At 46.5% G+C, this 25,948-nt stretch overlaps 1 protein-coding gene and 2 pseudogenes across 1 annotated transcript in view; 2 read left to right on the top strand and 1 right to left on the bottom strand.

Annotated features, from left to right (window-relative positions):
- ELMO3 (engulfment and cell motility 3) overlaps positions 1 to 25,948 on the top strand; it is a 431,301-nt gene that overhangs the window by 17,890 nt on the left and 387,463 nt on the right. The window contains exon 2 of the mRNA XM_063948699.1: positions 8,094 to 8,186. Within this exon, the coding sequence (XP_063804769.1) occupies positions 8,109 to 8,186 (78 nt within the window). The 5' untranslated portion in view covers positions 8,094 to 8,108. The remainder of the gene's footprint in view (positions 1 to 8,093; positions 8,187 to 25,948) is intronic.
- LOC134982197 (5S ribosomal RNA) lies at positions 11,731 to 11,849 on the bottom strand (annotated as a pseudogene).
- On the top strand, positions 13,378 to 13,496 carry LOC134982196 (5S ribosomal RNA; annotated as a pseudogene).

The raw sequence follows: 25,948 nt of genomic DNA, 5'->3' as shown, positions 1-25,948 counted from the left end.
TTTGCTGTTAATGTATTTAAAAAAAAACTTTTTGGGTTTGATTTACTTTCCTTTGCTATCAGCTTTTCAGTTTCTGTTTTAGACGCTCTGATTTATTGTTTTCCATATTTTTGTTACAATCCTTATAGTATCCTTATATGTTCGCCACTCTTTGGAATGAATTTATGAGAGTATAACTAGCGAGCAATGTTTTTAGTACATCCATTTTTCTGTAGTAGTCTTGCCTAGAAACAAAGGGCCTAATTCAGACCTGACTGTAGCAACAAATTTGTTAGCAGATGGGCAAAACCATGTGCACTGCAGGGGGAGGGGGGGGGGGCAGATATAACATGTGCAGAGAGAGTTAAATTTGGGTGGGTGATATTGTTTCTGTGCAGGGTAAATATTGGCTGCTTTATTTTTACACTGCAATTTAGATTTGTTTGAACACACCACACCCAAATCTAACTCTCTCTGCACATGTTACATCTGCCCCCCCTTCCTGCAGTGCACATGGTTTTGCTCATCTGCTAACAAAGTTCCTGCTACGATCAGGTCTAAATTCGGCCCTTTGTTTCTAGGCAAATCTACTCTATATATAGGACTGCTTGTGAAAACTGATATTGAATGTGACCATATTGTGGTCGCTGTTTCCCATGGGCTTCCCTACTATAATACCTGATACCAAATCCCTATTGTTTTGTTAATATCTGGTCTAAGATTGAATTGTACCTAGTTGGTTTCTTGATTAGGGTATCTGACCATATACTCCTCTACAGGGCCGGTTCTACCCCTTGTGGCGCCCAGTGCGAGAGTTTCCACTGGCGCCCCCCCCCCCCCCCTCTCCGTGGCAAAACAGTGTGCGGGGGGCGTGGCTTCATAGGGGAGGGGCGTGGCCAGTTATGCACACAGTAGCTGTGCCCCCCAGTTGATTTGCCCCTTCTTTATTTGCTCCCAGTATTTGTGCCCCCTCTTTATTTGCTCCCAGTAGTTGTGCCCCTTCTTTATTTGCCCCCAGTAGTTGTGCCCCTTCTTTATTTGCCCCCAGTAGTTGTGCCCTCTCTTTATTTGCCCCCAGTATTTGTGCCTCCTCTTTATTTGCCCCCTGTCGCTGTGCCCCCCGCTTACAAACACACACACAAAATAATAAAAACAATACTTACCACTGCCCCGCTCCTGCTTCTTCTGCTGCTGCTGCTCCGTCAGTCTGGCCGCCCGCTCCTCTCTATGGGAGAGATGTCAATGACGTCTCTCCCATAGCGCCGCACAGACACTAGAGGTCAATAACGACCTCTAGTGTCTGTGCCTGGAGCCGGCTGCAGCGGACGCCCACACAGCCCACGGCGTCTGCTGCAGCCTTGGACCGGGGAGCGGAGTGCGGGCAGGCGACGGTGCCTCCGGGGTGACTGTGGCCGCGCCCCCAGGCCGCAGCGCCCCGGGCAAAGGCACTGCTTGCCCGCACCAAGGACCGCTCCTGCTCCTCTAGTACCACTATAATATCTGACCATATACTCCTCTAGTACCACATAATATCTGACCATGTACTCCTCTAGTGCCACATAATATCTGACCATGTACTCCTCTAGTACCACATAATATCTGACCATATACTCCTCTAGTACCACATAATATTCAACCATATACTCCTCTAGTGCCACTATAATATTCAACCATATACTCCTCTAGTACCACATAATATCTGACCATGTACTCCTCTAGTGCCACATAATATCTGACCATGTACTCCTCTAGTACCACATAATATTCAACCATATACTCCTCTAGTGCCACTATAATATTCAACCATATACTCCTCTAGTACCACATAATATCTGACCATGTACTCCTCTAGTGCCACATAATATCTGACCATGTACTCCTCTAGTACCACATAATATTCAACCATATACTTCTTTAGTACCACTATAATATCTGACCATATACTCCTCTAGTACCACATAATATCTGACCATGTACTCCTCTAGTACCACATAATATTCAACCATATACTCCTCTAGTGCCACTATAATATTCAACCATATACTCCTCTAGTACCACATAATATCTGACCATGTACTCCTCTAGTACCACATAATATTCAACCATATACTCCTCTAGTGCCACTATAATATTCAACCATATACTCCTCTAGTACCACATAATATCTGACCATGTACTCCTCTAGTGCCACATAATATCTGACCATGTACTCCTCTAGTACCACATAATATTCAACCATATACTTCTTTAGTACCACTATAATATCTGACCATATACTCCTCTAGTACCACATAATATCTGACCATGTACTCCTCTAGTACCACATAATATTCAACCATATACTTCTTTAGTACCACTATAATATCTGACCATATACTCCTCTAGTACCACATAATATCTGACCATGTACTCCTCTAGTACCACATAATATTCAACCATATACTCCTCTAGTGCCACTATAATATTCAACCATATACTCCTCTAGTACCACATAATATCTGACCATGTACTCCTCTAGTGCCACATAATATCTGACCATGTACTCCTCTAGTACCACATAATATTCAACCATATACTTCTTTAGTACCACTATAATATCTGACCATATACTCCTCTAGTACCACATAATATCTGACCATGTACTCCTCTAGTACCACATAATATTCAACCCTATACTTCTTTAGTACCACTATAATATCTGACCATATACTCCTCTAGTACCACATAATATCTGACCATGTACTCCTCTAGTACCACATAATATCTGACCATGTACTCCTCTAGTACCACATAATATTCAACCATATACTTCTTTAGTATCACTATAATATCTGACCATATACTCCTCTAGTACCACATAATATCTGACCATGTACTCCTCTAGTACCACATAATATTCAACCATATACTTCTTTAGTACCACTATAATATCTGACCATATACTCCTCTAGTACCACATAATATCTGACCATGTACTCCTCTAGTACCACATAATATTCAACCATATACTCCTCTAGTGCCACTATAATATTCAACCATATACTCCTCTAGTACCACATAATATCTGACCATGTACTCCTCTAGTACCACATAATATTCAACCCTATACTTCTTTAGTACCACTATAATATCTGACCATATACTCCTCTAGTACCACATAATATCTGACCATGTACTCCTCTAGTACCACATAATATCTGACCATGTACTCCTCTAGTACCACATAATATTCAACCATATACTTCTTTAGTACCACTATAATATCTGACCATATACTCCTCTAGTACCACATAATATCTGACCATGTACTCCTCTAGTACCACATAATATTCAACCATATACTTCTTTAGTACCACTATAATATCTGACCATATACTCCTCTAGTACCACATAATATCTGACCATGTACTCCTCTAGTACCACATAATATTCAACCATATACTCCTCTAGTGCCACTATAATATTCAACCATATACTCCTCTAGTACCACATAATATCTGACCATGTACTCCTCTAGTACCACATAATATTCAACCCTATACTTCTTTAGTACCACTATAATATCTGACCATATACTCCTCTAGTACCACATAATATCTGACCATGTACTCCTCTAGTACCACATAATATTCAACCATATACTTCTTTAGTACCACTATAATATCTGACCATATACTCCTCTAGTACCACTATAATATCTGACCATATACTCCTCTAGTACCACATAATATCTGACCATGTACTCCTCTAGTACCACATAATATTCAACGATATACTCCTCTAGTACCACATAATATCTGACCATGTACTCCTCTAGTACCACATAATATCTGACCATATACTCCTCTAGTACCACATAATATTCAACCATATACTTCTTTAGTACCACTATAATATCTGACCATGTACTCCTCTAGTACCACATAATATTCAACCATATACTTCTTTAGTACCACTATAATATCTGACCATATACTCCTCTAGTACCACATAATATCTGACCATGTACTCCTCTAGTACCACATAATATTCAACCATATACTTCTTTAGTACCACTATAATATCTGACCATATACTCCTCTAGTACCACATAATATCTGACCATGTACTCCTCTAGTACCACATAATATTCAACCCTATACTTCTTTAGTGCCACTATAATATCTGACCATATACTCCTCTAGTACCACATAATATCTGACCATGTACTCCTCTAGTACCACATAATATTCAACCATATACTTCTTTAGTACCACTATAATATCTGACCATATACTCCTCTAGTACCACATAATATCTGACCATGTACTCCTCTAGTACCACATAATATTCAACCCTATACTTCTTTAGTACCACTATAATATCTGACCATATACTCCTCTAGTACCACATAATATCTGACCATGTACTCCTCTAGTACCACATAATATTCAACCCTATACTTCTTTAGTACCACTATAATATCTGACCATATACTCCTCTAGTACCACATAATATCTGACCATGTACTCCTCTAGTACCACATAATATTCAACCCTATACTTCTTTAGTACCACTATAATATCTGACCATATACTCCTCTAGTACCACATAATATCTGACCATGTACTCCTCTAGTACCACATAATATTCAACCATATACTTCTTTAGTACCACTATAATATCTGACCATATACTCCTCTAGTACCACTATAATATCTGACCATATACTTCTCTAGTACCACATAATATCTGACCATGTACTCCTCTAGTACCACATAATATTCAACCATATACTCCTCTAGTACCACATAATATCTGACCATGTACTCCTCTAGTACCACATAATATCTGACCATATACTCCTCTAGTACCACATAATATTCAACCATATACTTCTTTAGTACCACTATAATATCTGACCATATACTCCTCTAGTACCACATAATATCTGACCATGTACTCCTCTAGTACCACATAATATTCAACCATATACTTCTTTAGTACCACTATAATATCTGACCATATACTCCTCTAGTACCACATAATATCTGACCATGTACTCCTCTAGTACCACATAATATTCAACCCTATACTTCTTTAGTACCACTGTAATATCTGACCATATACTCCTCTAGTACCACATAATATCTGACCATGTACTCCTCTAGTACCACATAATATTCAACCATATACTTCTTTAGTACCACTATAATATCTGACCATATACTCCTCTAGTACCACATAATATCTGACCATGTACTCCTCTAGTACCACATAATATTCAACCATATACTCCTCTAGTGCCACTATAATATTCAACCATATACTCCTCTAGTACCACATAATATCTGACCATGTACTCCTCTAGTACCACATAATATCTGACCATGTACTCCTCTAGTACCACATAATATCTGACCATGTACTCCTCTAGTACCACATAATATCTGACCATGTACTCCTCTAGTACCACATAATATCTGACCATGTACTCCTCTAGTACCACATAATATCTGACCATGTACTCCTCTAGTACCACATAATATCTGACCATGTACTCCTCTAGTACCACATAATATCTGACCATGTACTCCTCTAGTACCACATAATATTCAACCATATACTTCTTTAGTACCACTATAATATCTGACCATATACTCCTCTAGTACCACATAATATCTGACCATGTACTCCTCTAGTACCACATATATTCAACCATATACTCCTCTAGTGCCACTATAATATTCAACCATATACTCCTCTAGTGCCACTATAATATCTGACCATATACTCCTCTAGTGCCACTATAATATCTGACCATATACTCCTCTAGTACCACATAATATTCAACCATATACTCCTCTAGTGCCACTATAATATCTGATGACCATATACTCCTTTAGTGCCTGTCACGGACCCCGGCCGCCCCACTCTCCAGATACACCAATTCGAGAGTTGCGCCAGCGCCGTGCGAATCTCCACTGCCACCAGCAAAGACTTTTCAACGTATTATGGATGTTGCAGGCGTCTTTAGCTTCACCTGTAATCACCAATCTCAATATCTCATGAAAACAATAGGTAACGTACTTCACTTGGCTTGACTTAGGTTCAAGAACACAGCAGTCTGATCTAATTATATGTTTATTATAATCAAGAAATATCTTCAGGTTTACAATGGTAAAAAGATTACAAAGAATATAAGGAGTTTAGAAAAGATATACAGGTTACTAGCAGTCTCAATAAACAAAAAGAGAATAATTTCAGAAGCCTAACTTACTCCGCCTCAGCCTTCTGTGTGAAGGGATCTCACAATGTAAGATATATATGGTGCATTCCCAGCTCCTGGCTGCTTCCCTCAGAGAATGAACACAACAGAGTGTGTGTGTGTGTGTGTGTGTGTGTGTGTGTGTGTGTGTGTGTGTGTGTGTGTGTGTGTGTGTGTGTGTGTGTGTGTGTGTGTATAGCCCCCTCATAGCTGCAGGCCCCCCGCCCTTTCCTTAACTCTCTCAATGCTGGGTACCTGGGCAGTAACAACCAGGCTTCATTTGGTTTCACTTTCAACAACTGGTCTTTCTTTTAAGTTTCAAGAGGTCAGGTTTCTTGGCCTGGCCTGGCTTGTGGTAATGTCATTTATAGCTTCTTAGATAAGGTAAGAGCCCTAAACTAACCTCTGACTCTCCCACTATACATCAGTGTCCTCTACTCCCATATCTATGTAGTTATGGGTTCATTTAAAGGACAGGTTGGAAACCATTTTGTGTCGCAGACTCCATTACAATATACACGTAGACATTACATACAATTCTTATATCGCTGGATACAAATTAATGTCCCATTTGCCACAGTGCCACTATAATATCTGACCATATACTCTAGTGCCACTATAATATCTGACCATATACTCTAGTGCCACTATAATATCTGACCATATACTCCTCTAGTGCCACTATAATATCTGACCATATACTCCTCTAGTGCCACTATAATATCTGACCGTATACTCCTCTAGTACCACTATAATATCTGACCATATACTCCTCTAGTGCCACTATATCTGACCATATACTCCTCTAGTACCACGTAATATCTGACCGTATACTCCTCTAGTACCACTATATCTGACCGTATACTCCTCTAGTACCACATAATATCTGACCATATACTCCTCTAGTACCACATAATATCTGACCATATACTCCTCTAGTACCACTATAATATCTGACCATATACTCCTCTAGTACCGCGTAATATCTGACCGTATACTCCTCTAGTACCACTATAACATCTGACCGTATACTCCTCTAGTACCACATACACAGATGTATTACGCCTGGAGAGGGATAAAGCAGTGATAAGTGCAAGGTGATAACGCACCAGCCAATCAGCTCCTGTCATTTTTCAATCCGTAATGATTGGCTGGTGGGTTTTCACTGCTTTATGCCTTGTCTAGGCTTAGTACATCTGCCCCATTGCTCTGATACAGCCACTGATCCAATTACTGAAGAGTCTGAGACTTGGCCAGTCATCAGCTCAGGCAACGCGAGGGTTGTGCAGACCAGGACACATATGGTTAATGCCATTTCCAATCAATGAAATTCCACTTTTTGCACACTGATTGATTGAATGTATTTTTACATTGCACATATCCATCCCATATACTTCATACTGTCCGCTATACGGGTGCTGCAGCGCTGGCCGGCCAACCACACCCCAACTGCACCCATTATTGGTATATAGGACATATACATATATCCAGTGCACACTGAGCCTAATTCAGATGCGGTCGCTATGCTGCTGTTGTACGCAAATCGCCCGATGGTTTTTCACTGCGCATGTGTCTGAGCCACAGTGCGCATGTGCAGCGAGGGAATTGATTGCTGTCGCATTGAGGAATCGGTCACAAAGTGAGTAACAGGAGACAGCGTTTGTGTGTGATAATGGGGCGTGGTGGGTAACGCGGGCGTGTCATGGCATTTTCAGGTTAGCTTCTGCACATATAAGCACGTAGTCGTACAGTAAAAGATGGCAATGGCAGCAGCACCCGCACCTGTATTAGGCCCATTGGCAGGAAGGTGATGGTAGAAGCGTCCACCCATCTCCTGGAAGTAATGCTCTTGTTGTCACCCCTGCAGCTACACGCAGCCAATATGGAGCCCGCCAAAAATATTGTCAAGATTGCCATTCAGATGATGGGCGCCTACCCGCAACTTATTGATCTCAACCAGGTAATCTTATTACAGAGTTAGATGTAGATTATTATGTATATATCTCTGCTGGTTTAAGAATGTTAAATTTTTTTATAGCAAAACTGTTGAAGAAATATGTAAGTGGCCCAGAGCAGACGGTAGCACTGTGCTAGATCCTGCGCTGGCGGCATATTGCTGGGACACTTGTCGGATGCAGTCAGAGGACTCAGTAGCACAGAGCAGACGGTAGCACTGTGCTAGATCCTGCGCTGGCGGCATATTGCTGGGACATTTGTCGGATGCCGTCAGAGGACTCAGTAGCACAGAGCAGACGGTAGCACTGTGCTAGATCCTGCGCTGGCGGCATATTGCTGGGGCACTTGTCGGATGCAGTCAGAGGACTCAGTAGCACAGAGCAGACGGTAGCACTGTGCTAGATCCTGCGCTGGCGGCATATTGCTGGGACACTTGTCGGATGCAGTCAGAGGACTCAGTAGCACAGAGCAGACGGTAGCACTGTGCTAGATCCTGCGCTGGCGGCATATTGCTGGGGCACTTGTCGGATGCAGTCAGAGGACTCAGTAGCACAGAGCAGATGGTAGCACTGTGCTAGATCCTGTGCTGGCGGCATATTGCTGGGGCACTTGACGGATGCAGTCAGAGGACTCAGTAGCACAGAGCAGACGGTAGCACTGTGCTAGATCCTGCGCTGGTGGCATATTGCTGGGACACTTGTCGGATGCAGTCAGAGGACTCAGTGGCCCAGAGCAGACGGTAGCACTGTGCTAGATCCTGTGCTGGTGGCATATTGCTGGGGCACTTGTCGGATGCAGTCAGAGGACTCAGTGGCCCAGAGCAGACGATAGCACTGTGCTAGATCCTGCGCTGGCGGCATATTGCTGGAACACTTGTCGGATGCAGTCAGAGGACTCAGTGGCCCAGAGCAGACGGTAGCACTGTGCTAGATCCTGTGCTGGCGGCATATTGCTGGGGCACTTGTCGGATGCAGTCAGAGGACTCAGTGGCCCAGAGCAGACGGTAGCACTGTGCTAGATCCTGCGCTGGCGGCATATTGCTGGGACACTTGTCGGATGCAGTCAGAGGACTCAGTAGCACAGAGCAGACGGTAGCACTGTGCTAGATCCTGCGCTGGCGGCATATTGCTGGAACACTTGTCGGATGCAGTCAGAGGACTCAGTGGCCCAGAGCAGACGGTAGCACTGTGCTAGATCCTGCGCTGGCGGCATATTGCTGGGGCACTTGTCAGATGCAGTCAGAGGACTCAGTGGCCCAGAGCAGACGGTAGCACTGTGCTAGATCCTGCGCTGGCGGCATATTGCTGGGACACTTGTCGGATGCAGTCAGAGGACTCAGTAGCACAGAGCAGACGGTAGCACTGTGCTAGATCCTGCACTGGTGGCATATTGCTGGGACACTTGTCGGATGCAGTCAGAGGACTCAGTGGCACAGAGCAGACGGTAGCACTGTGCTAGATCCTGCGCTGGCGGCATATTGCTGGGACACTTGTCGGATGCAGTCAGAGGACTCAGTAGCACAGAGCAGACGGTAGCACTGTGCTAGATCCTGCGCTGGCGGCATATTGCTGGGACACTTGTCGGATGCAGTCAGAGGACTCAGTAGCACAGAGCAGACGGTAGCACTGTGCTAGATCCTGCGCTGGCGGCATATTGCTGGGACACTTGTCGGATGCAGTCAGAGGACTCAGTGGCACAGAGCAGACGGTAGCACTATGCTAGATCCTGCGCTGGTGGCATATTGCTGGGACATTTGTCGGATGCAGTCATAGGACTCAGTAGCACAGAGCAGACGGTAGCACTGTGCTAGATCCTGCGCTGGCGGCATATTGCTGGGACACTTGTCGGATGCAGTCAGAGGACTCAGTAGCACAGAGCAGACGGTAGCACTGTGCTAGATCCTGCGCTGGTGGCATATTGCTGGGACACTTATCGGATGCAGTCAGAGGACTTAGTGGCACAGAGCAGACGGTAGCACTGTGCTAGATCCTGCGCTGGTGGCATATTGCTGGGACACTTATCGGATGCAGTCAGAGGACTCAGTAGCACAGAGCAGACGGTAGCACTGTGCTAGATCCTGCGCTGGCGGCATATTGCTGGGACATTTGTCGGATGCAGTCAGAGGACTCAGTAGCACAGAGCAGACGGTAGCACTGTGCTAGATCCTGCACTGGTGGCATATTGCTGGGACACTTGTCGGATGCAGTCAGAGGACTCAGTGGCACAGAGCAGACGGTAGCACTGTGCTAGATCCTGCGCTGGCGGCATATTGCTGGGACACTTGTCGGATGCAGTCAGAGGACTCAGTGGCACAGAGCAGACGGTAGCACTGTGCTAGATCCTGCGCTGGCGGCATATTGCTGGGACACTTGTCGGATGCAGTCACAGGACTCAGTGGCACAGAGCAGACGGTAGCACTGTGCTAGATCCTGCACTGGTGGCATATTGCTGGGACACTCAGTAGCTGCACTTGCGTAATAAAATATAGAACAGTCCCCAGTGCCGTCCTCTGGTGCCTCTTGCAAAGGGTCTTCGTATATATGCTGTATTCAGGTAATAATAAAGGCAAAGTATATTTCATCCTGTTTTATTACCTGAGTGCCGGTGCCATTTGGGATATAAATACAATGTGTGTGTGTGTGTGTCTCTCTCTCTCTCTCTCTCTTTATATATATATATATATATATATATATATATATATATATATGTGGGGGGGGTTTTGCGTAGAGGCAAAAAATGGGACTGTTTTGGTGTCTCTCTGGGGCACACTTTTGATAAATTAACTTGTAAATGAAGATAGAATGGTGTGAAGTATAATCATAGAGAGAAAACGTAACTTTTATTTCATATCAGACGATAAAAAAAGGGGGGAGATGAACAAAATAGACAAATAATGCTGTATATATCAGCAAGGTGAATAAAAAAGTATTAAATCACAATGTGACGATATGTGACTCTCTTAATGTAAAGTAGGTGGCAGATGGTTTGTCCGCACACCCACTGGAAATAAGCGAGTATTGATGTTTGTATTTAATCAGAGCGAAAATTTGGTAAATCCTGTATTCTCTATAGATTTATTAATTTTTATACCTAAGTATATTCATGTGAGAGAAACAGGAAAAAAAGGCTTTGACGACTCCGAACTCCTTCTAGTAAGTAACACAGATAATAGGGGTTCACTACGGCTGGCCGGCGGTCGGGCTCCCGGCGACCAGCATACCGGCGCCGGGAGGCCGACCGCCAGCTTACCGACAGTGTGGCGAGCGCAAATGAGCCCCTTGCGGGCTCGCTGTGCTCGCCACGCTACGGGCACGGTGGCGCGCTACGCGCGCCACACTATTTTATTCTCCCTCTATGGGGGTCGTGGACCCCCACGAGGGAAAATAAGTGTCGGTATGCCGGCTGTCGGGCTCCCGGCGCCGGTATACTGAGCGCCGGGAGCCCGACCGCCGGCATACAGAAGACCACCCGATAATAGTGCTGCAAAGACTCATAGCGGTAAGATTACTGGTGAGTGAAGGATATATACACGGAAGGTGTATTCCTTGATACTACAGTACCCAGTATTCCCAGAGGGTCACCCTTTCTGGTACTGACCAGGCCCAATGCTGCTTGGCTTCCAAGATCAGACGAGATCGGGCATGTCCAGCATGGTATGACTGTAGATAGTCAAGTACATACCTATCTGCGTATGGAGAAACCAATTGCTTAATAGGTTTGGGCTGGTCTGGAAAAGTATGGGGGAAATTTAACCCAGTTACTTCAAAGTATCTGGGTACTGCGTCCCAGTGATTTGGGTGAAAAAATGATGAAGCCGGGTGCAAAGGGATTTATTCACATATATACAATATCGAAATTATGCATAGGGCAGCCCGTATTCTGATATTAACACTGGTGCCGAGTGTGTTATCGTTGTCAGATACCCAATTGTTTGCCCAAAGTGTAGCGTTCAAATACAGCTATATTAGTAATGTGAGTTTTATAAGGAACCATGAGAAAAACATGAAAAAAGAATCCTCAAGAAAGGCAAAACAATTTATACATACTCACTGTCTCTCACAACTTAGTTGTGGTGATATCTGTGAATATGTGACAGTTTCCCTACTGGCAGAGTGAAGTGTGCCAATAGAGCAAAAAGGTATACATATGTATATATGCACATCCAGGTAATTCAAACAATATATCAGTCTGCATTAGACAATTACAAGGTAGATATAAATATCTGCATAATCCAAGACCAAGACAGAGAAACTATCAATCAGATGGCAATTTGTGCACCATTCTTATAACCCTCTGATCAAATAGCCAAGTCAGGACATTGTTCAGGAGAATCTGAACAAATTTACAGAGGATCTATACATATAGTCTGTTGTGAACAAATTATGACAAATAAGGTCTTATATGTGTAAAATAATTTTTCTTTGCAACAGATAGACCAATGATCACACTGTGGTTTTGTGCTTTTGTGCTGGATTTTATGTTAAACATTATGCTTTTCATGTGACAACATATGGTATTCCTGCAAAGTATTTAGTAATTCATTTATCTATCTAAACCTTGGATTTATCTAAATTCAGACTGACCTATTATTTCAATTACCTGAATATTATTCCACCAAGAATTTTGCTTGGATTATGCAGATATTTATATCTACCTTGTAATTGTCTAATGCAGACTGATATATTGTTTGAATTACCTGGATGTGCATATATACATATGTATACCTTTTTGCTCTATTGGCACACTTCACTCTGCCAGTAGGGAAACTGTCACATATTCACAGATATCACCACAACTAAGTTGTGAGAGACAGTGAGTATGTATAAATTGTTTTGCCTTTCTTGAGGATTCTTTTTTCATGTTTTTCTCATGGTTCCTTATAAAACTCACATTACTAATATAGCTGTATTTGAACGCTACACTTTGGGCAAACAATTGGGTATCTGACAACGATAACACACTCGGCACCAGTGTTAATATCAGAATACGGGCTGCCCTATGCATAATTTCGATATTGTATATATGTGAATAAATCCCTTTGCACCCGGCTTCATCATTTTTTCACCCAAATCACTGGGACGCAGTACCCAGATACTTTGAAGTAACTGGGTTAAATTTCCCCCATACTTTTCCAGACCAGCCCAAACCTATTAAGCAATTGGTTTCTCCATACGCAGATAGGTATGTACTTGACTATCTACAGTCATACCATGCTGGACATGCCCGATCTCGTCTGATCTTGGAAGCCAAGCAGCATTGGGCCTGGTCAGTACCAGAAAGGGTGACCCTCTGGGAATACTGGGTACTGTAGTATCAAGGAATACACCTTCCGTGTATATATCCTTCACTCACCAGTAATCTTACCGCTATGAGTCTTTGCAGCACTATTATCTGTGTTACTTACTAGAAGGAGTTCGGAGTCGTCAAAGCCGGTTTTTCCTGTTTCTCTCACATGAATATACTTAGGTATAAAAATTAATAAATCTATAGAGAATACAGGATTTACCAAATTTTCGCTCTGATTAAATTCAAACATCAATACTCGCTTATTTCCAGTGGGTGTGCGGACAAACCATCTGCCACCTACTTTACACTAAGAGAGTCACATATCGTCACATTGTGATTTAATTCTTTTTTATTCACCTTGCTGATATATACAGCATTATTTGTCTATTTTGTTTGTCTCCCCCCTTTTTTTATCGTCTGATATGAAATAACAGTTACGTTTTATCTCTATGATTATACTTCACACCATTCTATCTTCATTTACAAGTTAATTTATCAAAAGTGTGCCCCAGAGAGACACCAAAACAGTCCCTTTTTTTGCCTCTACGCAAAAACCCCCCCACAAGTTTGTTCTGAACTTATGTCCGGGAGCACCGCCAACCCTACACTACCCACAAAAGCCAGTCAGGTGAAGTGGTAGTTTTATGTTGGTTACTATTATGATCTCTGCCTTTTACGGCATATAAAAATTGTGTAAAAATTGCTATCACTCATTTACAATCTGATCCAGTGCGGATTCCAAAACCCCAACCCAATACTATATATATACAGGCCCGGCGACAGGGGGGGTCAAAGGGGACAACCCTCCCGGGCCCCGAGCTTCAGGGGGGCCCCATCCAGGCCCGGCGCTACCTGCTCAGCGAAGGGATGCAGTGCAGGGAGGCGCTGGGACGGAGAGGCGCTCCCCCTGCTCTGCATTCCTTCCCTGCTGCGCCGTCCTGTCCCCACTGCTGCTGCTGTGCCTGTATGACAGGCACTGGCAGCGGCGCTTGTAGCATTAAAATCCTCCTCCCTCCGCTCCCCTCCCCTCACCTGTGTGACAGGACAGCGCTGTGTATGGGACAAAAGGGGGCGGAGCTTCACGGTACGGAAGGGGCGGGGCTAAACGGCACCAAAGGGGGCGGAGCTACACCGACCAGGCTGCTACTATAGTGTACAGACTCAGAGGGAGACTGGCTTAGGTAAGTGAAGGGTGAGAGGGAAGTGTGTGTAGAGTGTGTGTGTGTGTGTGTGTGTGTGTGTGTGTGTGTGTGTGTGGTATGTCTGTGTGCGTTTATGTGTGCTTTAAGGACACTACTACTACAGGGGGGGCCATTACGTGTAACAACGCTACTAATGGGGGGGTCATTACGTATGAGGACGATACTACTACTTGGGGGGGGCATTATGTATAGGATGCTACTATTACTTGGGGGGCATTACATATAGCAATACTACTACTACTTGGGGGGCCTTACGTATAAGGACGCTCCTACTACTGGGGGTGCACTATGTATAAGGATGCTACTACTACTGGGGGCATTATGCATAGGGATGCTACTACTACTGGGGTGCATTACATATAAGGACGCTACTACTACGGGTGGGGCATTACGTATAAGATGAATAAGATTGTGCTACATTGTGGCGTAATTTTGAATGGGGGTACTATTGTGTGGCCATGCCCCTTACTTGTGAGACCACACCCCTTTTCCCGGTGCGCGCCAAAGGAATATGGGAGGGCGCAAATTTATAGTTTGCAGGGGGGCGCCGAACACCCTAGCACCGGCCCTGGCCCCATCACTTGCTTGGTCTGGTTGGTCTTCGCTTTGTTGCCTTCATTATGCTTGCGGCATGCCTCTCTGCCGCCCCGTCCCTGTCTGACGATCTGCTGCCGCTGCCGCTGAAGAGCCGGGCAGCAGAGCAGCAAACACAGGCTACACTGACTGTGTGAGTCAGGGCTCCTTATAGCAGCTGCCCGCAGCACTACCTCTGTCTGGATGGCACCCTCACAGCCCGTCATACTGTATACTATGTCAAGGTACTGCCTTATTATTCTATATAAATGTGTGTATGGTGAGTTCTATGTGTGTATATATATATATATATATATATATATATATATATATATACAAAAAATGTCCCTGGCACTCCGGACTTCCGTTCACCTTGCTCCGGTGCCCTCCCCTCAGATCTGCATCTGTGTATATGGTCCTTGTATGCCGCCCATACAAGGACCATATATATATATATATATATATATATATATATATATATATGTGTGTGTGTATATATATGTATAAATTATAATATATATACTGTATATTTTATATATATATATATATATATACAGTATATGTGTGTGTGTGTGTATATATATATATATATATATATATATATATATATATATATATATATATTTTTTACAGCGACTTTGTGCTTTGTAAGGGGGGGGAGGAGTCAAGGCATGGTGGGGGGCCCCGTAGAAATTGGTGTACCGGGCCCCAAGATTTCTCTTGCCGGCCCTGTATATATATATATATATATATAGGGTGGTAGTCATGTGACCGCCGGTCTGCTGACCGACAGTCACATGACCTCCTCCGTGAGCCCGACGGCTCACTATCCCGATGGTCGGCATGCCGACCAATAGGGACTATTTCCACTCGTGGGTGTCCACGACACCCATAGAGTGGGAATAGAACCCGTGGCGACCGCAGGTCGCCACCGAGCCCGCAAGGGGCTTGCTGCACTCGCCCCTCCCCGCCGGGATCCCGGCGTCGGTATGCTGCCGGGATCCCGGCGTCGGTAAGGTGACCGGCGGTCAGTAGACCGCCGGTCACCCGTACTACACCCATATATATATATATATATATATATATATAAAATCACCACCAAATGAATCAGAGGGCGCTTAATTGCTTTATAATAGACCAGCAATCCATACAGCTAGTCAATATGTCTCAGTAGAAAAACATTTTTTTACGTAAAATATGCTCAATTCAATATTGATTGTTTAGCAAACCCTTTTCCACATGCACATAATATTGAACATAATTATATGTCAGCAGATTGTAACACCCTTAAGGGTTGTGAAGAGCAATACCCCACTGTTACAATCACTTCTGAATCCTCCCGCACCTACCCCACCAGCCACTATCAAGGCACAGGATCTTGCTTCCTACTTCAAGGAGAGTGATAAGATCCGAGATGAAATGGTATGCTCTTCGGCAGCCAGTGACCTGCTCTGTTCTTTACCTGAACCCTCTGGCACTCTCTCTTCATTTGATCCCACACATGAAGATGAAGTATCATCACTCTTCTCATCCTGCTTCTCTACTACCTCTCCTCTTGATCCTTTACCCTCACAAATAAGTAAAGCTCTGTCTCTGGTGCTCATCCCAACCTTAACTAACATCTGTAATCTCTCTCTCTCTACTGGTATTTTTCCTTCACTCTTCAAGCATGCAGTGATTACTCCCATTTAAAAAAAACAAAATTCTGACCCTAATGCTCTCTCAAACTACCGCCCTATCTCTCAGCTCCCTTGTCTCTCTAAGCTACTTGAGAGACTTGCCTACACTCGACTCACACACTTTCTTAACTCATACACTTTGTTGGACCCACTTCAGTCAGGCTTCCGTTCCCAACATTCCACAGAGACGGCACTGACTAAAGTGGTTAATGATTTGGTCACTATGAAGTCTAAAGGCCACTACTCACTACTTATTCTTCTAGATCTATCTGCTGCATTTGACACTGTAGACCACTCTCTTCTCATACAGACACTACAATCCCTAGGTCTTCAAGACACAGCCCTTTCTTGGTTCCTATCCTACCTATCTAATCGCTCCTTCAGTGTTCGCTTCTCTGAATCTACCTCCTCTTCGCTACCTCTTTCAGTTGGAGTACCGCAAGGCTCAGTCTTGGGTCCTCTGCTTTTCTCTATCTATACCTCATCTCTTGGTAAACTAATCAGCTCTTTTGGTTTTCAGTATCATCTGTACGCAGATGATACTCAAATCTACCTATCCTCCCCTGACTTGTCCCTATCTGTACTGGACCGTGTCACTGAATGTCTTTCTGCCATCTCATCCTGGATGACATCTCGCCACCTCAAACTTAATATTTCAAAGACAGAGTTAATTAAATTTCCACCGGCCAATAGTAGGTACCAACCTGATATCTCTATCACTGTTGAAAACTCGACTATCTACCCTACCCCACAAGCTCGCTGCCTAGGTGTCATCCTTGACTCTGATCTGTCCTTTATCCCCACATTCACTCTGTCTCAAAATCATGTTACATGCATCTAAAAAACATATCCAAAATACGACCATACCTTACACAAGACAGTGCTAACACTCTAATCCACGCTCTCATTATCTCCCGCATTGATTATTGGAATAGTCTCCTGACTGGTCTTCCCAAAACGAGACTCTCACCACTACAATCCATTCTGAATGCAGCGGCGAGGCTTATCTTCCTCGCTAGACGTTCATCGTCTGCAGATCCACTCTGTCAGTCCCTCCATTGGTTACCTGTATTCTACCGCATTCAATATAAAATACTTTTACTCACACACAAGGCCATTAACCAAACTACACCAACGTACATCACTTTGCTTATCTTAAAATATCTCCCAACCCGACCTCTTCGCTCTTCACAAGATCTACGTCTCTCATCCACACTCATTACTCGCTCCCACTCACGATTGCAGGACTTTCATCAGGCTGCACCCACTCTGTGGAATGCTCTACCACGCACAATAAGACTCTCCGCTAGTCTCCAAACCTTCAAGCGCTCCCTGAAAACTCACCTCTTTAGGTAAGATTATCAAATTCCAGAACCGCCCACATAACCATCATAAACCTTCCTATCAAATTGCATCCACTCTGCACAGTCCACCCTCATCCTCACATGTCTTCACATTCTTCACTTTCCCTTCCTCTCAACCCCGGTTCATCATTGCTGTGTGACCATATCATACAGCCCTCCAAGAACCTTTCCAATCTGGCAGACAGCTATGCAATAGATAGCACCTTTCCTTGTGTACATATGCCTATTTCCCTATAGATTGTAAGCTTGCGAGCAGGGCCTTCCTACCTCTATGACTGTTTATCACCCAGTTTGTTATTGTTATTTCCAATTGTAAAGCGCAACGGAATTTGCTGCGCTATATAAGAAACTGTTAATAAAATAATAAATAAATAAATCTGCTGACATATAATTATGTTCAATATTATGTGTATGTGAAAAAGGGTTTGCTGATCTATCAATGTTGAATTGAGCCTATTTTATAAAAAAAATTTTTTTTCTACTGATCCATATTGATTGTATGGATTGCTGGTCTACTAGAAAGCACTTAAGCGCCCTCTGATTCATTTGGTGGTGATACGTGGTTTGGATCCACACTAACAGGGGGATTGTTTTGGCGGCATCCGGACTCCAGGTCGACAGCACAAAGGTCGACACACCTTAGGTCGACGCCAATTTGTCGACACATCTTAGGTCGACATGGACAAAAGGTCGACAGGAACAAGGTCGACATGGAAAAAGGTCGACATGAGTTTTTCATTATTTTTTTCTTTTTTGAACCTTTTCATACTTAACGATCCACGTGGACTACGATTGGAACGGTAAAGTGTGCCGAGCGAAGCGGTAGCGGAGCGAAGGCACCATGCCCGAAGCATGTCGAGCGAAGCGAGCCATGCGAGGGGACGCGGTGCACTAATTGGGGTTCCCGGTCACTCTACGAAGAAAACGACACCAAAAAAACATAAAAAACTCATGTCGACCTTTTTCCATGTCGACCTTGTTCCTGCCAACCTTTTGTCCATGTCCCGCCTCTGATGCTGCCCTGCTCAGTGCTGTACATGCTGGTGCTGAGGAGAATAATCCTCCTCCTTGTCTGCCCCGTCCTGCCTCTGATGCTGCCCTGCTCAGTGCTGTACATGCTGGTGCTGAGGAGAATAATCCACCTCCTTCTCTGCCCCGTCCCACCTCTGATGCTGCCCTGATCAGTGCTGTACATGCTGGTGCTGAGGAGAATAATCCTCCTCCTTCTCTGCCCCGTCCTGCCTCTGATGCTGCCCTGCTCAGTGCTGTACATGCTGGTGCTGAGGAGAATAATCTGCGTCCTTCTCTGTCCTGTCCTGCCTCTGATGCTGCCCTGCTCAGTGCTGTAACTGCTGGTGCTGAGGAGAATAATCCGCCTCCTTCTCTGCCCCGTCCTGCCTCTGATGCTGCCCTGCTCAGTGCTGTACATGCTGGTGCTGAGGAGAATAATCTGCGTCCTTCTCTGTCCTGTCCTGCCTCTGATGCTGCCCTGATCAGTGCTGTACATGCTGGTGCTGAGGAGAATAATCTGCCTCCTTCTCTGCCCAGTCACGCCTCTGATGCTGCCCTGCTCAGTGCTGTACATGCTGGTGCTGAGGAGAATAATCCACCTCCTTCTCTGCCCCGTCCCACCTCTGATGCTGCCCTGATCAGTGCTGAACATGCTGGTGCTGAGGAGAATAATCCTCCTCCTTCTCTGCCCCGTCCTGCCTCTGATGCTGCCCTGCTCAGTGCTGTACATGCTGGTGCTGAGGAGAATAATCCGCCTCCTCCTCTGCTACGTCCCGCCTCTGATGCTGCCCTGCTCAGTGCTGTAACTGCTGGTGCTGAGGAGAATAATCCGCCTCCTTCTCTGTCCCGTCCCGCCTCTGATGCTGCCCTGATCAGTGCTGTACATGCTGGTGCTGAGGAGAATAATCTGCCTCCTTCTCTGCCCCGTCACGCCTCTGATGCTGCCCTGCTCAGTGCTGTACATGCTGGTGCTGAGGAGAATAATCCACCTCCTTCTCTGCCCCGTCCCACCTCTGATGCTGCCCTGATCAGTGCTGTACATGCTGGTGCTGAGGAGAATAATCCTCCTCCTTCTCTGCCCCGTCCTGCCTCTGATGCTGCCCTGCTCAGTGCTGTACATGCTGGTGCTGAGGAGAATAATCCGCCTCCTTCTCTGCCCCGTCACGCCTCTGATGCTGCCCTGCTCAGTGCTGTACATGCTGGTGCTGAGGAGAATAATCCGCCTCCTTCTCTGCCCCGTCACGCCTCTGATGCTGCCCTGATCAGTGCTGTACATGCTGGTGCTGAGGAGAATAATCTGACTCCTTCTCTGCCCCGTCACGCCTCAGATGCTGCCCTGCTCAGTGCTGTACATGCTGGTGCTGAGGAGAATAATCCACCTCCTTTTCTGCCCCGTCCCACCTCTGATGCTGCCCTGATCAGTGCTGTACATGCTGGTGCTGAGGAGAATAATCTGCCTCCTTCTCTGCCCCGTCACGCCTCTGATGCTGCCCTGCTCAGTGCTGTACATGCTGGTGCTGAGGAGAATAATCCGCCTCCTTCTCTGCCCCGTCCTGCCTCTGATGCTGCCCTGCTCAGTGCTGTACATGCTGGTGCTGAGGAGAATAATCCGCCTCCTTCTCTGTCCCGTCCCGCCTCTGATGCTGCCCTGCTCAGTGCTGTACATGCTGGTGCTGAGGAGAATAATCCGCCTCCTTCTCTGCCCCGTCCCACCTCTGATGCTGCCCTGATCAGTGCTGTACATGCTGGTGCTGAGGAGAATAATCTGCCTCCTTCTCTGCCCCGTCACGCCTCTGATGCTGCCCTGCTCAGTGCTGTACATGCTGGTGCTGAGGAGAATAATCCGGCTCCTTCTCTGCCCCGTCCCACCTCTGATGCTGCCCTGATCAGTGCTGTACATGCTGGTGCTGAGGAGAATAATCTGCCTCCTTCTCTGCCCCGTCACGCCTCTGATGCTGCCCTGCTCAGTGCTGTACATGCTGGTGCTGAGGAGAATAATCCACCTCCTTCTCTGCCCCGTCCCACCTCTGATGCTGCCCTGATCAGTGCTGTACATGCTGGTGCTGAGGAGAATAATCCTCCTCCTTCTCTGCCCCGTCCTGCCTCTGATGCTGCCCTGCTCAGTGCTGTACATGCTGGTGCTGAGGAGAATAATCCGCCTCCTTCTCTGCCCCGTCCCACCTCTGATGCTGCCCTGATCAGTGCTGTACATGCTGGTGCTGAGGAGAATAATCTGCCTCCTTCTCTGCCCCGTCACGCCTCTGATGCTGCCCTGCTCAGTGCTGTACATGCTGGTGCTGAGGAGAATAATCCACCTCCTTCTCTGCCCCGTCCCACCTCTGATGCTGCCCTGATCAGTGCTGTACATGCTGGTGGTGAGGAGAATAATCCTCCTCCTTCTCTGCCCCGTCCTGCCTCTGATGCTGCCCTGCTCAGTGCTGTACATGCTGGTGCTGAGGAGAATAATCCACCTCCTTCTCTGCCCCGTCCCACCTCTGATGCTGCCCTGATCAGTGCTGTACATGCTGGTGCTGAGGAGAATAATCTGCCTCCTTCTCTGCCCCGTCACGCCTCTGATGCTGCCCTGCTCAGTGCTGTACATGCTGGTGCTGAGGAGAATAATCCGCCTCCTTCTCTGCCCCGTCCTGCCTCTGATGCTGCCCTGCTCAGTGCTGTACATGCTGGTGCTGAGGAGAATAATCCACCTCCTTCTCTGCCCCGTCCCGCCTCTGATGCTGCCCTGCTCAGTGCTGTACATGCTGGTGCTGAGGAGAATAATCTGCTGCCCTGCTCAGTGCTGTACATGCTGGTGCTGAGGAGAATAATCCTCCTCCTTCTCTGCCCCGTCCCACCTCTGATGCTGCCCTGCTCAGTGCTGTACATGCTGGTGCTGAGGAGAATAATCCTCCTCCTTCTCTGCCCCGTCCCACCTCTGATGCTGCCCTGATCAGTGCTGTACATGCTGGTGCTGAGGAGAATAATCTGCCTCCTTCTCTGCCCCGTCACGCCTCTGATGCTGCCCTGCTCAGTGCTGTACATGCTGGTGCTGAGGAGAATAATCCGCCTCCTTCTCTGCCCCGTCCTGCCTCTGATGCTGCCCTGCTCAGTGCTGTACATGCTGGTGCTGAGGAGAATAATCCACCTCCTTCTCTGCCCCGTCCCGCCTCTGATGCTGCCCTGCTCAGTGCTGTACATGCTGGTGCTGAGGAGAATAATCCGCTGCCCTGCTCAGTGCTGTACATGCTGGTGCTGCGGAAAATAATCCGCCTCCTTCTCTGCCCCGTCCCGCCTCTGATGCTGCCCTGCTCAGTGCTGTAACTGCTGGTGCTGAGGAAAATAATCCGCCTCCTTCTCTGACCCGTCCCGCCTCTGATGCTGCCCTGCTCAGTGCTGTAACTGCTGGTGCTGAGGAGAATAATCCTCCTTCTTCTCTGCCCCGTACCACCTCTGATGCTGCCCTGCTCAGTGCTGTAACTGCTGGTGCTGAGGAGAATAATCCGCCTCCTTCTCTGCAGTGTCCCGCCTCTGATGCTGCCCTGCTCAGTGCTGTAACTGCTGGTGCTGAGGAGAATAATCTGCGTCCTTCTCTGTCCCGTCCCGCCTCTGATGCTGCCCTGCTCAGTGCTGTAACTGCTGGTGCTGAGGAGAATAATCCTCCTCCTTCTCTGCCCGGTCCCGCCTCTGATGCTGCCCTGCTCAGTGCTGTAACTGCTGGTGCTACAGAGAATTATCTGCCTCCTTCTCTGCCCCGTCCTGCCTCTGATCTGCCCTGGTCAGTGCTGTAACTGCTGGTGCTGAGGAGAATATTCCGCCTCCTTCTCTGCCCCGTCCCGCCTCTGATGCTGCCCTGCTCAGTGCTGTACATGCTGGTGCTGAGGAGAATAATCCACCTCCTTCTCTGCCCCGTCCCGCCTCTGATGCTGCCCTGGTCAGTGCTGTAACTGCTGGTGCTGAGGAGAATAATCCGCCTCCTTCTCTGCAGTGTCCCGCCTCTGATGCTGCCCTGCTCAGTGCTGTAACTGCTGGTGCTGAGGAGAATAATCTGCGTCCTTCTCTGTCCCGTCCCGCCTCTGATGCTGCCCTGCTCAGTGCTGTAACTGCTGGTGCTGAGGAGAATAATCCGCCTCCTTCTCTGCCCCGTCCCGCCTCTGATGCTGCCCTGATCAGTGCTGTACATGCTGGTGCTGAGGAGAATAATCCGCCTCCTTCTCTGCCCCGTCCCGCCTCTGATGCTGCCCTGCTCAGTGCTGTACATGCTGGTGCTGAGGAGAATAATCCGCCTCCTTCTCTGCCCCGTCCCGCCTCTGATGCTGCCCTGCTCAGTGCTGTAACTGCTGGTGCTGAGGAGAATAACCCTCCTCCTTCTCTGCCCGGTCCCGCCTCTGATGCTGCCCTGCTCAGTGCTGTAACTGCTGGTGCTGAGGAGAATAATCCGCCTCCTCCTCTGCTACGTCCCGTCTCTGATGCTGCCCTGCTCAGTGCTGTAACTGCTGGTGCTGAGGAGAATAATCCTCCTTCTTCTCTGCCCCGTCCCACCTCTGATGCTGCCCTGCTCAGTGCTGTAACTGCTGGTGCTGAGGAGAATAATCCACCTCCTTCTCTGCCCCGTCCCGCCTCTGATGCTGCCCTGGTCAGTGCTGTAACTGCTGGTGCTGAGGAGAATAATCCGCCTCCTTCTCTGCAGTGTCCCGCCTCTGATGCTGCCCTGCTCAGTGCTGTAACTGCTGGTGCTACAGAGAATTATCCGCCTCCTTCTCTGCCCCGTCCCGCCTCTGATGCTGCCCTGCTCAGTGCTGTAACTGCTGGTGCTGAGGAGAATAATCCGCCTCCTTCTCTGCAGTGTCCCGCCTCTGATGCTGCCCTGCTCAGTGCTGTAACTGCTGGTGCTACAGAGAATTATCCGCCTCCTTCTCTGCCCCGTCCCGCCTCTGATGCTGCCCTGCTCAGTGCTGTAACTGCTGGTGCTGAGGAGAATAATCCGCCTCCTTCTCTGCTCCGTCCTGCCTCTGATGCTGCCCTTGTCAGTGCTGTAACTGCTGGTGCTGAGGAGAATATTCCGCCTCCTTCTCTGCCCCGTCCCGCCTCTGATGCTGCCCTGCTCAGTGCTGTACATGCTGGTGCTGAGGAGAATAATCCACCTCCTTCTCTGCCCCGTCCCGCCTCTGATGCTGCCCTGCTCAGTGCTGTAACTGCTGGTGCTGAGGAGAATAATCCGCCTCCTTCTCTGCAGTGTCCCGCCTCTGATGCTGCCCTGCTCAGTGCTGTAACTGCTGGTGCTGAGGAGAATAATCTGCGTCCTTCTCTGTCCTGTCCTGCCTCTGATGCTGCCCTGCTCAGTGCTGTAACTGCTGGTGCTGAGGAAAATAATCCGCCTCCTTCTCTGCACCGTCCCGCCTCTGATGCTGCCCTGCTCAGTGCTGTACATGCTGGTGCTGAGGAGAATAATCCGCCTCCTTCTCTGCCCCGTCCCGCCTCTGATGCTTTCCTGCTCAGTGCTGTAACTGCTGGTGCTGAGGAGAATAATCCGCCTCCTTCTCTGCAGTGTCCCGCCTCTGATGCTGCCCTGCTCAGTGCTGTAAATGCTGGGGCGACAGGCAAGCTCCGCCTGCTGTATTTTACATATGTTTGGTTTGCAGGGGTAGGCTGACTCTATAACAAAGGGCCCTAGGTCTCATTGCTGAGCTTCTCGCTCTCCTTAGGGCTCCTGCTTTGAGGTAAAAAGGTAAAGATTTTCTCACAGCACTGAAGGTCACTGGGAGAGCTGTCGTTCCCTTTTACACAGCAGATAAGCAGCTGCTGACTATCAAGCTCTCCTTTAATGCATTTAAGAGTCAAATGCCGTTATTTATCAATGAGTGATACATTTCACTGTGAGTGATAAATTGCACCAGCCAACCAGCTCCTAACTACCATGTCACAGGCTGTGTTTGAAAAATGACAGTTAGGAGCTGGTTGGCTGGTGCAGTAAATAACTCACAGTGAAATGTATCACTCATTGATAAATAAGGGCAACAATATCTATGTCTCCTTTCCTCCTATTGCACTAAACATTGCCGAAACTCTCAGAGAGCAAGTGACAGGTTACCCTCTGATAACTGAGGGGCAGATGTATTAAGCCTGGAGAAGTGATAAAGCAGTGATAAGTGGAAGGTGATAAGGCACCAACCAATCAGCTGCTGTCAATTTACATATTGGAGTTGAGTGGCTGGTGCGTTATCACCTTCCACTTATCACTGCTCTATCACTTCTCCAGGCTTAATACATCTGCCCCTTAGACACTATCCTCTCCTGACTGGAAATAGGTTGATTAAGTACTTATCTGAAATAAATATATATATACAGTGTATATATATATATATATATATATATATATATCTATCAAAAAAGTATCTCTGTGGAGTGCACTTATTAAAGTATGATTTGATATAATTATATCTGATTACTAATAAAGAGAGGATGACCTTACAAAAACACCATTTTTTTTAAAACACTTCTTTTTATTGCTAAAAACAATTCAAATAAAAAAGAATTGGTAAACATTTTTACAATGTATTATTGCTCATTAGAAATACAATATTGAGTTTCAACTTTTCCAAACAAAATATTGATATGCTTTCACCCTGATACTTGACTGAGGAAGCTGCCGAATGT

The sequence above is a fragment of the Pseudophryne corroboree genome (genome assembly GCF_028390025.1).
Source record: "Pseudophryne corroboree isolate aPseCor3 chromosome 11 unlocalized genomic scaffold, aPseCor3.hap2 SUPER_11_unloc_5, whole genome shotgun sequence".
In the NCBI taxonomy this organism is placed as follows: domain Eukaryota; kingdom Metazoa; phylum Chordata; class Amphibia; order Anura; family Myobatrachidae; genus Pseudophryne; species Pseudophryne corroboree.
Note: the sequence above shows the minus strand (reverse complement) of the source record. Positions and strands in the feature narration are given on the sequence as shown.